A 15,138-nucleotide genomic window follows, 5' to 3' on the forward strand; every position below is an offset into this window, starting at 1 on the left:
ATATTTTTTTCTTAACTGCAAATGCAACATTTTGTTCATTGTGAAACATAAAAAACTGATACAAATTAAGTTTCATTGTTTTTTTTTTCATTTTATTCTAAAGGATGCAATGTTTTGCCCTTGAATGTAAGTACGGCACTAAATCTCAGTTTATGGCCATTTTATGACCAATGCTCTTCACTAATTAAATGACTAATAACAGTAAAACTTAAATAGTGCACTAATCAGAAACACAAATGCAACCATCTAACTACCTTTCAAAAATTGGCAATGTGCAAAATCCTTTTATGTTTTCACATAAAGAACTTAATATCAGCTATACCTTAGTTTCACTAAATGCTCACAGCACATTCAGCAGTTTCTCAGCATACACGTTGAGCACACAGCATCTCCATCTATCTATTTCTAAGGCAGGCCCACACATCTTCAACCTCAATGGCACTCGATCAATTCTCACGCATCCATGAACATCGAAACATATCACACAGAATTCCAGAACTGAAAAACATCTTGAGGCCCAGTTGGAAAGGAGGAGAGGGATACAGAGCACTTTATGAGCTGTAGTGATTTCTCTTGGGAGCTGGCTTAACTCAAATAATACCACAGACAGGACTGAATCTCTCTCTACAAGCCAGCTGCCAGCCAATTTATTATCAACCCTCTCAACCACAGTTCCTCTCACAATTATACACGCCAGCCGAAATACACGGTTCAGTATCTTTACCCTAAGACAGCTCTCCCTGTAATGAACTTCTATCCTAACATTAACGGTCTTACCCTTTTACCATTCTGAATCTGACAAAAGTGCCGAAAAAAAATGTCCATACATCTATAATAAAGCTTTCAACCAAAAGGAGTGAAGGAACATAAATCGTTTTCTTTTACATTCTCTATATTACATTTATAAAACCATCATGGGAGGGTAGCTCACAAGATCCTATAACACTTTGATACACAAACACACACACACCTTCCACCACAAAGTCTCAGATGCCAAACACACATCTATTCTGTCTCCTGATGAGGTGATACCGAAGAGTATTTCACAATCTTAACTGCTTCAAGCTGCTCTTTGTGGACGCCTACACCACAGATCTATTCTCTCCCCTGCTGGTCTGAGTGCTCATACTCTTTAGTCCCAACACACACCCACTACGGCTTACAGATCAGAGGTGTGTCTGTACCTCTTTGAGATGTGTGTACTTCTTTGAGAAAAAAAACGAAACAATTTTTGCTCTCCAAGTTGTACACACATTTACACATTTAAAAACACTTATGTTCTCAGCAGACAGAGAATAAATGGTTTAAACAATCAAATGAATGAAACTTCTGAAGAAACAATAGGTTCTGCATCTCATTTAGAGTGTTTGTATATAGTATTGGTGCTAGTACATTATCCTGATGAAAGAAACAAAATGGGCCGTGAAATGAAAGGCACCGCAAATAGAAAATAAAAGAGGAAGAGACTATACCTTGGCAGGTGACTCCCCGGTCCTCAAACCCGATGTTACACAAACATTTCCCAATGGGTACCAGCCATTCTCCCTCAGTGCTACAGTACATTTTGGGAGGATCCTCTTCCTTGGAATTGTTGACGCAGGAGCCCTTCACCTCCACTAATGACTGAGTGTCCATGGGAACCGTGTCAGGAAACATGGCCAGGTTCCGTACTGTAAAAGGGCACTTCTTAAAGTACACCCGCACTGACACCAGGGCCACGCAAGCCCCCACATCCTGGAAGGCCAGGTAAAAGCCTTTCTTAGTCACTGGACCTACTTCTCGCACTTCTGTGTTGAGTTTTAGAATGCGGTCCCCCAGGTCCATCTGAGTGAAGCTCTCATCGGCTGCAATGGTGTCTATTTTCGAGAACTGGTGCTCACGGAACTTACTGCCCTGGTCCTCGTCTGTTTCCAGGTAGTGCAAGTTGAAAGTTTCTTTGCAGGTTCCCAGCACCAGTGGGATACTGTTGCAGTCTCTGAGAGTGAATTTGAGCTCCACGTAGATCTTCTGGGCAGAGCTCCGAGGGATCCAGTTGGTTCTCAGCCAGTTGTTCTGGCTGTACTCCATCACATTACACACCTGGAAGGTCCGAATCGGTGTGTAGTGTTCATCCACCCCACTGATCTCTTCCCACTGGGAAAAGCAAAAGAAGGCAGGTATGGTTATAATTGTGGAACAGAACTACTGAGGTTGACTCTTATTTTAAGCTATGGATATTCACACTTCCAATACAAATATCACCTGAATCACCTGAATGGCAAAGACTGAAATAAATAATTATCTTTTTGTTGATAATTAACATGTAGCATAATGAATTGGCCTTACCAGTCTCTGCTGTAATGGGAGTGTGAATCTGACTCATTTCATCAAGGGTCTTATCATACAGTTTATGGTGTTCAAGGTAACACTGTATCAAGAATCATACGGCCTACAATTGTAACATACACATACCACAATAAGTTACAGTACATATTAGAAGTCTGCTCTGGACTCCTGTCCACTCCTGGAGGAATTCAGAAAGACTCTCTTTATCACTCAGTCCTGGTCCAGTTTTTTTCTAATGGAACTACCAGGATAAAGCATTTACTGAACATGAATGACTCACAAGCAATCTGCCGTGTCCAGTACCCTCCCATGTTATTTAATGTGGTATTATTTGGTCCACAAGCTTCGTACCTGACCACCCAATGCCATCCACATGACAGTAAAGAGCACCCACTCCCAGAATGTACACCTCTAGTCCTCATTGCACACCTCTAGTAAGTACAGAGAAAATGTGCTTTCTGTTACAAAAACAGAATACTGTCTGGCTTCCCATCAAGCTGCAGTTTAAAAAAAGCCTTTGGCAGAATCAAGTGGGTCATCTTTAATGGTCTTGAACTGTTCATTAGCAGGCAGGACAAGTGTACCCTCAGACTCAATTGCCTATTTATGTTTCTCCTGTGGCAGTAGCTAATGAAACACCCAGGAAAGTGCATTAAGACAGTTTTATTTTCACATTTGCTTGATTATGACTGGTTATTTGGACCACAGTAGATGTTGATCAAAATTAGTATTAGAAATTAAATAAATACAGGATTTTAAGAAACTGTAGCTCATACCATGATGTAAGCTCATTAAACCTTATTAAGATGGCATAAGTAGGATTAAAAACAAAAGTTTTTCCTTCTAGAGAATTGCTTCATTTCTAAAGCACTGCTTCATTTCTAGAGAATTGCTTCATTACTAGATAATGTTTTTTTTTTCTACAGTCCTGTCCTAACTTGAATTTGTTTCACACTGTATTACATAGTAGGTCTAAGTTCACACTTCTTAATGAACACCTGTTCCATCTGTTACTTTTCAGACACTTTTTAAAGAATGAAACCTACGTCAGTTATTGGTTTATTCAGCTTCAAGGCAAGGTTTCAAATTTTTTAAGCTTGTATTTGTTATGATTTACACCTGCAAATTATACACACACCTTGAGTAAGGATAACTGTTATTTACAAAATTGTCACTGGACAGATTTATTGAATACACTATATCAATCTGGACTAAATGTATTACAGCCTGTGTTCAGTTAAATCAGCAGCTACAGCTATCCTGGCTCAATGGCCTGTATGGTATGGGCAGTTTTCTACGAACTGGAGATCCTATAGAATTGTTATGACCCCAGATGAATGAGAACTGTTTTTGATGTCATGTGTTTATGAATTTCCTAAGCAGACATAGTAGGAGTGCTGCAAAGTCAAATACATCACTGGAAAGTTCAAGTGGTGATTTGTCAAAGTTACTTTCATTCCATGAGTTATTTTTTGAATTGCCAGCTTGAGATCACTAGTGTAGTAGATGCCACAAATTGAATCCAGGTGCCTGGGCTGCACTATATTATCAAATTGCAGTGAAGGTCTGGGTCTAGACCATAGGTGCCAAAGTAAATGAAATATCATATATGATGCATAGATCACACTGAAAATAGCATATTACAGAAATGGTCTCCTGTCATGCATGACATCATCATGGCACAAACCACCCTCTGTAGAACTCTTCTTTAAGCCACCACGCTAAGCTGCACTGAGCAACAGTAGACCACTGTACGCAAATACATCTGTCTGGACATTTCTTTTAACAGGTAACAGTTTTTAAGAATGATTACTTCTGAGAGTCAGGCTACAACTTTATGCCATGTAGAATCCCTCCAAGTTACAAAAGGAGACATTATATCTTTGTTTTGCAATTTAACACTCAACAGGGAGACTGAAGTTGACTGAATGGTTTTTCAAATATCACTTTACATCAATAATCCCCCTCCAGCAAGAAAAGCAACAAGGAAACATGAAAATCAGCAGTTTGTACATTTGGCAGAATTTTGGCTATCTCCCTCTCTATGTATTCTGTAACTGTGCAGACGGATCAATTGGTAAATTCTCTTAAATAATAGATGCTCTGGCACTAGTATAGAAAGAGACAAATTGAAAGAGCTAAAGTTTCAGAAATACATAATAAAATTACAGCTTCTGTCTTGTATTACAGTGAAATTGCATTAGTTAGAAAATACTAATATGTAAGCCCGGGTGGTATCAGATATGCATTTGCTTATTCACGCAAAAGCCAAAATTGAGACAAGCAAATCCTGCTGTGCTCATTGAAATTCTTCTGATGAACAAATTAGAGCACGATTTTATTCAAAGAGCTACGTTACACACCTGAGTACTGGGGTGACAGAAGACTGAAGACACTAAAGACCATATAGCACAGTGTTATTACATATGGGGAAAAAAAGAGAGATCTACCAAGAGATATTATTTATCATATACAGAACAAAACAGACACATCAGATTTACTCTGATACTCACCATCATTCTAATAATTACTCCAAATAAAACATACTGTATGAGGCATATCTAATTTCATAGCAGTGCCCTAAAAACTGGTACTTGTTTTTTTTCTTAACTTTTTCAGAGTGAACTGTTTGCCCTTCTATTTTCTCTTCATGTAAAAATTTCATTTAGTCTACATCATTCCCACACCAAGGCTGGAAACAGCAGAAGCGGCTGCAAATGTTTCTCCAGCTAAAATTTCTTACACTAGGACAACTGTAACCTATCAGTCAATGCCTTTTCATCGCTATTTTATGATTGTGGAACCATAACACATTGTGCACTGCCCATTTACCCCACCAAGGCCATATGATGTGCTAATCCCAGTTTATACAGCAGCTTTTCTTCGCACTTCATACAGCTGGGTGCATTTCTGGTATTCTTTTCCGAGTCCAAAACATACATACAAGCTCCGAAATTGTTTGGCCTTTATCCTGATAGTATTGTCTTTTTGGAATCATGAACAGGGATATTGGCTGAATAAGACAGAGAATTACAGATTTTCTGTCAAGTTCGTAGATTAGGTTGTACTGGACTGGATGATCTGGCTTTGGCTTCCAGCAGATTACATTTTTATTAAATTGTATGGATACTGTTATCATAATATATAAAAAGTTCCGAGAGAACACATTTGGTTTTGAAGTAAAGTAATATCTAATGTGCGGCTATTAGTTCAAAATATGCAGTTTTTTTTCAATAACTGTGGCTAGATTTAATATTTTGGCCCTGTGGAAAATCAGACATTTTGATTTTCCACAAGGCCTAAAATACTCAATCCATCTACATTTATTTGGGCTATAGGAGTTTTTCAGTTCAAAATATCCACCATTTTGTGAACCAAACGTTCATCTTTTATTTAACCAAATGACGTTAAGATTTAAACACAGCGATAGATAAGTGTAACAGATGCAATAAACAGCTACTTACATTTCGTTTATGTTTATTGCATTTGGTATCATGAGCGAGTTACAGAAGTGCTTTTGAAGCTTTGAATACATTGATACTGGTTCAGTAAGTTATGGACTAACAGGAATATCAGTGTAAAACTCTGTTTGAGGGGAAAAAAAAGTGCAAAAATTTTTTTTTTTGTTTGTTTTAAAACTTTTACATTTTTAAGTGCTAGTTTAAGTAGGAAGATAAAGGTCTTTAGAAGTTGTTTGAAGACCGTCAGTGACTCAGCTGTTCAGATATCTAGGGGAAGTTCATTCTACCACCTATGTGTACAGAGCTGAGAACAGTTTTTATGCAAACCTTCCTTGTATCCTAAGGGATGGTGGAACGAGTCGAGCAGTGCTAGAGGAAAAGTGCTCCACTCTTCCTTTTTCCCACCAAGAGGTAATCCAGCATTAGGTTGCCTAATGTAAAGTGTTGAGGCATTATCAAATCCCTAATCTACAGTCCATAATCATGCCAATACATCTCTTCCCATCCAGAGCACAGATGATCTCCATGTCGGCACTGAGCTACAAGCCAGGCACTCTGGGTAATCATGGAGCAAAGGCAAAGTAATCCTCCTACTGCGAGTAATGAATCCCAGACAGAGGTCTGATGCAATTTGGACGAGTCATAATAAACAGAGCTGTGCGTTTAAAAAGTCAACCACGCTGAGCTGATTTATATTTACTGTCCTCGTTGGGGCAGGCGGCCACGTGGGGAGCATCTGATGGGTTTAGCTCCCAATTTGCTTTAACCGGGCCGATTTGTGCTTACACCGGCAGAAGGCGGGGAGCCCATCCATCAGTGTCAGTGCTGTGCTGGCACATTACGTACAATCATTTTTGAGGGCATGGCTCTTAGGGTAAAATGCTTATCACTCAAAACTAGGTAAAAGTCATGAGTAATTATAGAACATTTATCTCAAGGTCTTGATCTGCTCCATTCTCCTTCATCAGTTATGACATTAGATGTGCTAAATAAATGTTACGACGTTCACTTTCACCTTTATGATTCTAAGAAAGATTAATTGTGCCATGACAGGGTCTGTACCTGCTTTCAAAACTGCTATCAATTAAAACCACCTACAACACCCAAGATCCTCTGCCAAACTCCATGTCAGCTGACAGTCATTCACCTATCCCCTTATCCCATCACAAGACTTCTAATGATGGACACCTGTTTGCAATCTTGAGATAACATGCACACTCAAATCTTTTAGATAGTCTCACTCCAGATTTTGTTCCATTACTGAGCCTTTCTCACGGTATGCCTGTTTCTCTGGTTTGACCTTATCCTGTTTAGTTAATTCCTTATCAAATCTTAACTATAGCATTTGCATGTTTGCAGATAAGCCAGCATCTGTTTGTTAATGCTTTAGGATTACTGTTTGCTCCTTTTGACTTGTCTGTTTCCATTAATTTTAATAAAATCCAAACTTGCACCTGTGTAAATTTACTAATAAATTAGTGGTATTATTTTCATCACCGAACAAGGGGTTTACATAAAAGACAAATCATCTTCAAGTCACTTTATCCCCTTTTAGCCAAGCATCTACAGTAAAAGGACAGTCTAGCGTATATTTTACAGTGCCAACTATAAAAAGGCAAGTGGAAACCAGATTTGGCAGCTATATGGAGAAAATTACTGGATTACCTTCAGCAAGTGCCAAGAAGTAATTTTAACACTTAATAAAGTTTAATAATGGTTGGATTAAGTAGCCCATGGGGCCAATCCACAGTAAGATAAATAAACACGGTTGTTACAGGGCACTTTGGTTTTGATAACAGAAATAAATCATCTATTTTAAACACACTGAACACTGTCTTTGGATCTCCTATTTCCCCAAGCTTCTACTAAATTATATTTTTATTTTACCAAAGTACGTCAAGACAAAAAAAAAGTTGAAATATCGAATAGCACTACTGTGTGTCGTGTCTGTTCTCCTGCATGAGGATTTATGGTTAACATGGACATACATACCCCATGTGGTGGATATGATATCCATCCCAGCTCCCCTTGGCTTGCTTTGGAATCCAACAGGTTAACTGCAGGAAAAGAGAAAGAAAGAGAAAAAAGAGTAAAAAAGTATTCCTCGTTAGCCTCTATTACCCTCCCACCAGCCCCCTGGGACAGATGTACATTCTGACCAATAGAGTATTTATTCAGCTGCACTATTCTCATGAGATGATGAAATTAAACAAATAGTGCAAGCTTCTTCTCTTAGTAGATCAAGCTTATCATCCAAACGATTGTGTTGGGTGAAGCAACTGGATGAAACGGAAATACCCACATCAGTCAGACAGTTCGATTTCAGTGCCTACCCCGCTGATGTCCAAATATACTGCATTGTTTCTTTGTATGGTGATGTTTTTTTCACTGATCTTTAAGTAGAACACAGCTGACAAGCATTGTCTGAATGAAATCCAATATCCAAAAATGAATGTAATACAAGCTGTAAAAAGATTATGAGCCTCGATCTACTGCATGCACATTCAAGCTGAAGAAAAGAAATGTATTAATTAATTTTTAACAAGCAAATAGAGGGCATGGCATTAGACACCAATATTAATGGTGTTTCTTTTTTTCTTGTTTCTTCTTATATCTTAATGCACTTTTGAAACTCAGTTTAAATGAGTATGAAACCTATTTCACGAACAAAATGAAAGGAGAGAAAAGAAGAGGAGTGTGAATCTAAGACAAAATGGCTGTCTATAAAGCATGAACACTACATAGTTCTATTGTGCGTTATTAGACACAAGAGGTGAGTATATACAAAGACATGCAAAGTCATACTTCACTCCTGACAATTTTTGACTATATTTCACTCTTGTGCTTTTCTCAGCTTGACTGAACAAAGTTCAAAAAGAACACAGACTGCTTCAATGTGAAATAAATGCATAATAGGAGCGGCCACGTGGGACGATCAGCAGGGCGACTCTCTGATGCACTGTCCATTAAATGTTTATCCCAAACAAATGATACATATATCTGAAAATGTTAAGGATGCTCGACTGGTAAATATGTTTTATTAGATCATTTTCGTGACATGAAAATCTGACAGAAATTATGAATGGGTCGTAAAAGTTAGCATAGTTTCAGGTACAACAAATACTGAGTCAACATAAAATAGGAGAGTAACTGGTGCAAATTCTTTGTGGCAGATTGTGTATATCAAGTATTAAATGGAGACAAAATGGCATTAGATTGTTCAAATCCAGCACTGCATTATGTATATAGGACCACACCTACCAAAACAGCTGGCTGTTCTCATACAGCAGACAATTTCCTATTAACTGTAATGAAGATATCTGCTTGTGTCCGGTAATGGCAGCTGACATCCAGCTCCATTGGTTCCAATTTAACTTTCTCAATGAGCCGAGCCAACGTCTCAAATTGAGCCGACCAGGGGAATTTGAGACCAGAAAATTAGATGGCTATATTGGTGAAGCAAATTCTTCAGCTGCAGGAGCAGGAAATCTCAGCCAAAGACACCACCCTTCTAGCACCAGGAACCGGGGGTACATCGGGCATCCTCTCTCAGCTCAATACTGCAACGCCAGCTTATTAATAGATTATCTACTGCTTGTCCATAGGAATAAACAAGAGCAGGCAAAACAGATGTAATCAATACATGACAGAGACAGTAATCTAGGATCACAACCACAGTCTCTCCGTGAGCATCCACCGTCCTGATAAATCATCTCTGCACCAGTAACTATTGTTTTCATCAGCACATTGCACGTTTATTGAACACATCAGCGGCACTGAAAAAAAAAAAACACCACCACAATGTCTTGTTTCATTCTCTATCTATCATATGACAGCCCACAATTGCATACAATATCCTATTTGTCAAATATTTACAGTATCAAGGACAAGTCTTTTACTGTACAGTAAGCACAGCTGCATATTACTGCTCTGTAAAAAAGCAAAAAAAAATGCTTATAATCAGACGGAGGTTGATGAGACAACCATACAGCTTTTTTCATCATTCAGCTGACCTTCACCTTTCTTGATGAGCTAATTAAATCTGTTATTGAATTAAGACGGGAATCGGGTGGTGCAACATCTCAGAAGTGCAGTCCAAAGGGATGAGGCATGCTGAGGCTTGGCTTTATTAAAAGCTGATTGTATGTCTGTGTCTGAGAGTGTGTGTGAGAGAGAGTGAGAGAACACATGGAGAAACTGAGGATTGATTTCGAATATTTTTCAAAAGAAGAATTAAGACAGATTAAGTTAGCTTAAGTCCCCAAGAACCTCTACTGATTAGTGAACATTGTTTAAACTTGAAAACCAATGTCCACTTAAAAACGAATAAATACAAGTGTGTTGTCACCGTATTTACGGTGGCTATAAAACCGGGAATATCTGTACGGTGTTATGTTCCCTATATAAATGTTTTACTCAGGTCCTCGGGCAGAACTTCAGAAATCTGAGATTTAAAAAAAAGCTTGCAACTAAAAATACATTGCAGTATATGATGTCTAAATATAAATAGATTGTAATTAAATTAGTTTTATTATAAACAGAACTTTCCAAGATATTAAAATAAATATAAAATATAAAGACAATAAATCAGCACAACCTACAGTGGTGTAGTGAAGTATTAAACTGCAGAATATGAATAATTCAGCTCTGTCTGCATGTGTCTTCTGCTCCAGCCTCTGTGCAGCTTTTCCCTCAGTCAGCTCCCTGTGAGCACCGAGCAGTCTCTGCCCGCACAACACTAGCAGCCCGAACACACCCCTGGCCCCGAATGCACTATTTTTACCATGAGCACATGTGTAAGCAGATTTTCGGCACCTCTGAAAGGTACCATCACTCACAAAACACTGCTTTCAGTGAGAGCAAAAAGTACCTCCATGCCCTGAACCCGCCAAAATGACTCTCTCTCTAAAAAATACAGAAGGCATCATGGTGGTGAAGGTCAGTCCTGTAAACACTAAAACTGGGGTAATCCGTGTGATGTGTTATAAAAAAAACTTCAAATAGAGCACAAAACTATAGAGTATGAAAGCTTCCAAGAATTTCAGAAAACACTAACAAGCAATGCGTCTTTCCAAATCGCAGTCTTTAAATGGGAATATTTTTTTAAACAAGCTATCCAACATATACTGAACTCTCAGACCTTCAGTTATGCAGCATAAGAAATAAAAGTCCTGCAGGTTTGTCAGAGTTGCCCAGACCTAACTTCACACGGTCTGCTAAATGGCAGCGAAATTAATTCGCTTCTTTAAACAAAAGTATGTTTCGCTAGGCAGTCTGCCCAGATTAGAATGAAAAGAAACATATCCACACATTTAGCTCTCTTGTGAGCTGTTTATTATGTAGGAAAAGAGCAATATGCCATGAGATCTAACTGTTATCCTGTAACTAATTACACATAAATAAATAAATAAATAATGCCAAAAATAAAAATAAAAAATTCAAGAGACGCTATAAGAATGTATTTTTTTTGACTAAACATAAAATGTTATTATTTACCATTCAAAGCCAGAGACGCTTGAAAATTTGTTTGTAAAAAAAATACTGTTAAATATCTAAAAAATAATCAGAAAAAGTTGCATTTAGAAAAAGAATGTTATATTTCTCAATAAGCAAAAATATATGGTATAGAATTTATATGTTTATTAATATGAGATTACTGATTCCAGATTTTTTTTTATTTAAATTGTGTACTTAAAAATAAAGTATTTTAGATTTCCTATAGTTTAAAAATATTATGATTTGTATTTAGTAATGCATATTAGAATTTATATGAAATCTTTCAGTTAAGTTAATTAATGCCTTAAGTTAATGAGAATTCTTTTAAACAGATATTACCTCAACAATGTACCCATTTTATTATTATTGCTATTATTATTATTATTACTATTATTACTGCTATAGTTAAATAACTTGTACCTGGTGCATTAGCCGTGCATGTTGTAGCCTGTAGTATGCTTGTGTTCAGCAGTCTACAGAGCAGAGCAGGCCTGGAAACCCAGCTGTCTTGTTTGATAGGAACCACAGTAACGCGCTGTTAGCTGGGCCTGTACCGTCTGTCTAACCCCGGCCAATGTCTTGATGCCATTTTGAATCTGTTAGCCTATTATAAAAACCTTCTTGTAATTAGAATAGTCTGTGCAGACTGGAGTCTGTGTAGACTGGGGTTTACACAGCTTTATCGCTTTCGATACACTTTGTCTTGCTGGGCCTTTTCTGGATTCTCTGATCATTTCCAGCTCCGACTCGCTGCTTTGTCGGACAGCAAGAGACAAAGTGAACCAATCATCCCCACTACTACTCACTCATACAGAGCAACCTCAAACGTGCTGAGAAAGCCATCAACACCTTATAGCCGGTTCCTTTAAAAAAACAGTGTCACTTCATAAATCACACACTGATAGGAGTTGAAAGCTTCAACCGCACTTCTAACTACAGTTAGAACCCAACTGATGCAGTTTTACATTGCTATTATCTTCTAAATTGCTAGATTTCACTTATGAGAAGAAAAATATGGCAAAAATATTGGAAATAAAGTAGTCTCGTCCAAATACAATAAATAATAGAATTTGAATTCTTTTAAGCATCTAATTCGCTACTACAATCAACGATTAAGAAATTTGTGCTGCGTTTCAACATGGTGATTTTGATAATGTGGGTCATCCTGAGCTGGGCCTTAAACTACAAAAGTAACGAACAAAGGCGGAAAATCAAAGGGTCTATGGGAGATTTTACAGTTTGACATAAAAGCTTGTTTTTTTTATATGCGCTGCAGTAATTCTACATTGTGATCGCAAACTTAATGCCCAATTAAGAGAGTGAAAAGCCGAGACGGCCACTTTTCCTGTAAACGATATAAAGGTGTAGCGCGGAGCGTGTGGCTCTATACTGACACTCACTGGTGAGAAACCTGCGTCTGGAGCGCCTTTAGCCCGCTATCACACCTTAAACCTGATCTCATAACCAAATGCAGAAAATGCGTGATTATTTGCCTGAGTGCTATGTGATTAAGGAGAGAGAGAGAGAGAGAGAGAGAGAGAGAGAGAGAGAGAGAGAGAGAGAGAGAGAGAGAGAGAGAGAGAGAGAGAGAAAGAAAGAAAGAAAGAAAGAAAGAAAGAAAGAAAGAAAGAAAGTTTTATGCTTTAATATTTTGCTTCAGTATAATCTGTAGCGTTTATAGTCAGACTGGACTCCGAGCTTCTTCAGTTCAACTTCATTAAATAATGCTAGATAATATTCAATTATATTGTTTTCTATTTGTCTCGCCGCACGTTTTTTTCACTCTGCTGTTTTTTTTTCTATTTTACTTGTGGTTATTAACATTTTGGCAACTCGCATCCTTAAAGAAAACTAGTAAATAAATAAATAAATGAATAACTTTGGAATTTTTGGACAACATTTTTTTAAACATTAAAACTGAGTACATTCACATTCACTGACACTGTGACACTCTGAGTCGTGAACCCGAACGAGCGTTAGATAAAATCTTATATCAGCTATACCATATAAAAGACTACTTATTCAACAACTTTTACTTATATTATAACCACAGGTAAATAAAACATTATTTGATACACGTAGATGCATTTTTACTTTTGATTGTTGTCGGGGGTTTTTAATGATAGTTTCAGTCCGCTTGCAGTCTTCTTTTCATTTGAAGATGATCATCTGAGATCGGTGAAGGATAAAAATTATACATAGATCTGTATTTCATTAAAAACTCTAGTCTATGTGAACTTTTCAATAGCAACACTCTAAAGCATATATATTTTTCAGTAAAGCAGTCCGTTGTGAGTTTGACAGCAAGCGGCCCCGACACACAAAATCTCACAAAATGGTTTGACCTTTAACTCTGTATAGTTACCACAACTCACTTTACACTCTCTTTATTGATTGTCCGTTTTTACGTTAATCTCCTTTTAGTCGTGAAAAGTAAGCAAATCTCGCCTTTTAAGCTGATGCGTTAAGACTAATTAAAATTTGGATCAAAGTTGTAAAAGAAAGAAAGAAAGAAAGGCATGTCACGCCCTGACCCCAAATTTTCTTTAAACGGAAACTTATGTGAAGTGAAATAAGCATAGACCTTGCATGTTTTTTCCTGCTAAACTCAAGAAAAACACAAACATTTATAAACATGTCTAAAAAGTTACTTAAGACATTTGAAGTACAATAAGAATACTATATAGCCTAATGATATAACAGTACGCATATATAGGCCTAGTAACAGGCTGGTGGTTTACAACAGCTCGCGGGACAGTCGCTTGGTCTCTATGATAACTACACACTAATGTAGCCTACAATGTCTGTTCATATTAACTGAATGTTTTACAAGCAGAATAAAAATAACATACAGTTATGAAAGCGTGAAAGATTATTCCACTGTTATACAAACTACGCGCTTTCAAATTGTCTTAATAAGACATGGATGTGAATGAGGTTGCTGTTCAAGTTAATACATGGAAAACGAAATGACCCTAGTTCAACAAATACATTAAAAGTGACAAACTGGCAGAGAATAATGCTGCACTGATAAACCGCGCTTATTATCACAGTCAAGGACAGTCATATCATTTGAAGAGTCGAATGACTTGTGCGTAAATATGTGCGTGTTTCAAGCGGCTGTCACATGTAATGCGTCTGGACGACCTTAAGCCTAAAAACTTTGACATGTCGCGGACACAACACTGCAGAGTCCGCGAGGCGCGAGCGGAGAGTCAGCACGCCTGTTCCAGCTCGCGCCTCTCATTCTCCGCGTCTGCTTACCTTCATTGGACGGATAAACGATGAATTCGGCGCAGGAAACGAGCATGAAGAGAAGGAGCAGGAGGGTTAGGAAGCGCGTGCAACCCATGACGGCAGTTGAGCGGGCAAGGAAAGGTACATAACTCCATGAAGCTTGCCACCGACGCGAGTGAGCTCTCCGCCGCTGAGCCAGTTACCATTCTCGGCGCGAGCGCTGATGTCAAGTTTGACACCGGAGACAAGGAGGAGTCTGCGCGCGCGCTCCCTCACCCTCCGCACTTCCGCTGGGTCCTACACCAACCGCCACGCTGTTTTCACACCTACCACCTTTACACAGGTAAACACAAGAGTGACGTAAACTATTTAGCGTTTAGTTTTCGCTGCATACACTCATGTTCATGTATATATTTTGGCTTTTATATGAAAAAACCCAACTCGCACACTGCACACGAGAGGATATGCAATAGCTCTCTCTTTTGAAGGATTTCTATTCTACATATCATAAGAAGGTGCTAGGTGAAACGTATATTCTACTTTAATGTGAGAAATAATGCACATTAATACCTGCTTGAATGATCTTGAAATAGTTATAACTTTGACTAGATCATTCAAT

General features: G+C 38.0%; 1 protein-coding gene across 2 annotated transcripts in view; it reads right to left on the reverse strand.

Moving 5' to 3' along the window:
• epha3 (eph receptor A3) overlaps positions 1-14,756 on the reverse strand; it is a 74,066-nt gene extending 59,310 nt beyond the window's left edge. Inside the window, exons 1-3 of one of the 2 annotated variants that reach the window (XM_058392167.1) lie at positions 14,547-14,756; positions 7,779-7,843; positions 1,473-2,133 (exon numbers count right to left, since the gene is read on the reverse strand). In XM_058392167.1, the coding sequence (XP_058248150.1) occupies positions 1,473-2,133; positions 7,779-7,843; positions 14,547-14,634 (814 nt within the window). In that variant the 5' untranslated portion in view covers positions 14,635-14,756. The remainder of the gene's footprint in view (positions 1-1,472; positions 2,134-7,778; positions 7,844-14,546) is intronic. The other variant, XM_058392168.1, reaches the window with a different exon arrangement.
• Positions 14,757-15,138: the final 382 nt, after the last annotated feature.

The sequence above is a fragment of the Hemibagrus wyckioides genome, linkage group LG06 (genome assembly GCF_019097595.1).
Source record: "Hemibagrus wyckioides isolate EC202008001 linkage group LG06, SWU_Hwy_1.0, whole genome shotgun sequence".
Taxonomy (NCBI): domain Eukaryota; kingdom Metazoa; phylum Chordata; class Actinopteri; order Siluriformes; family Bagridae; genus Hemibagrus; species Hemibagrus wyckioides.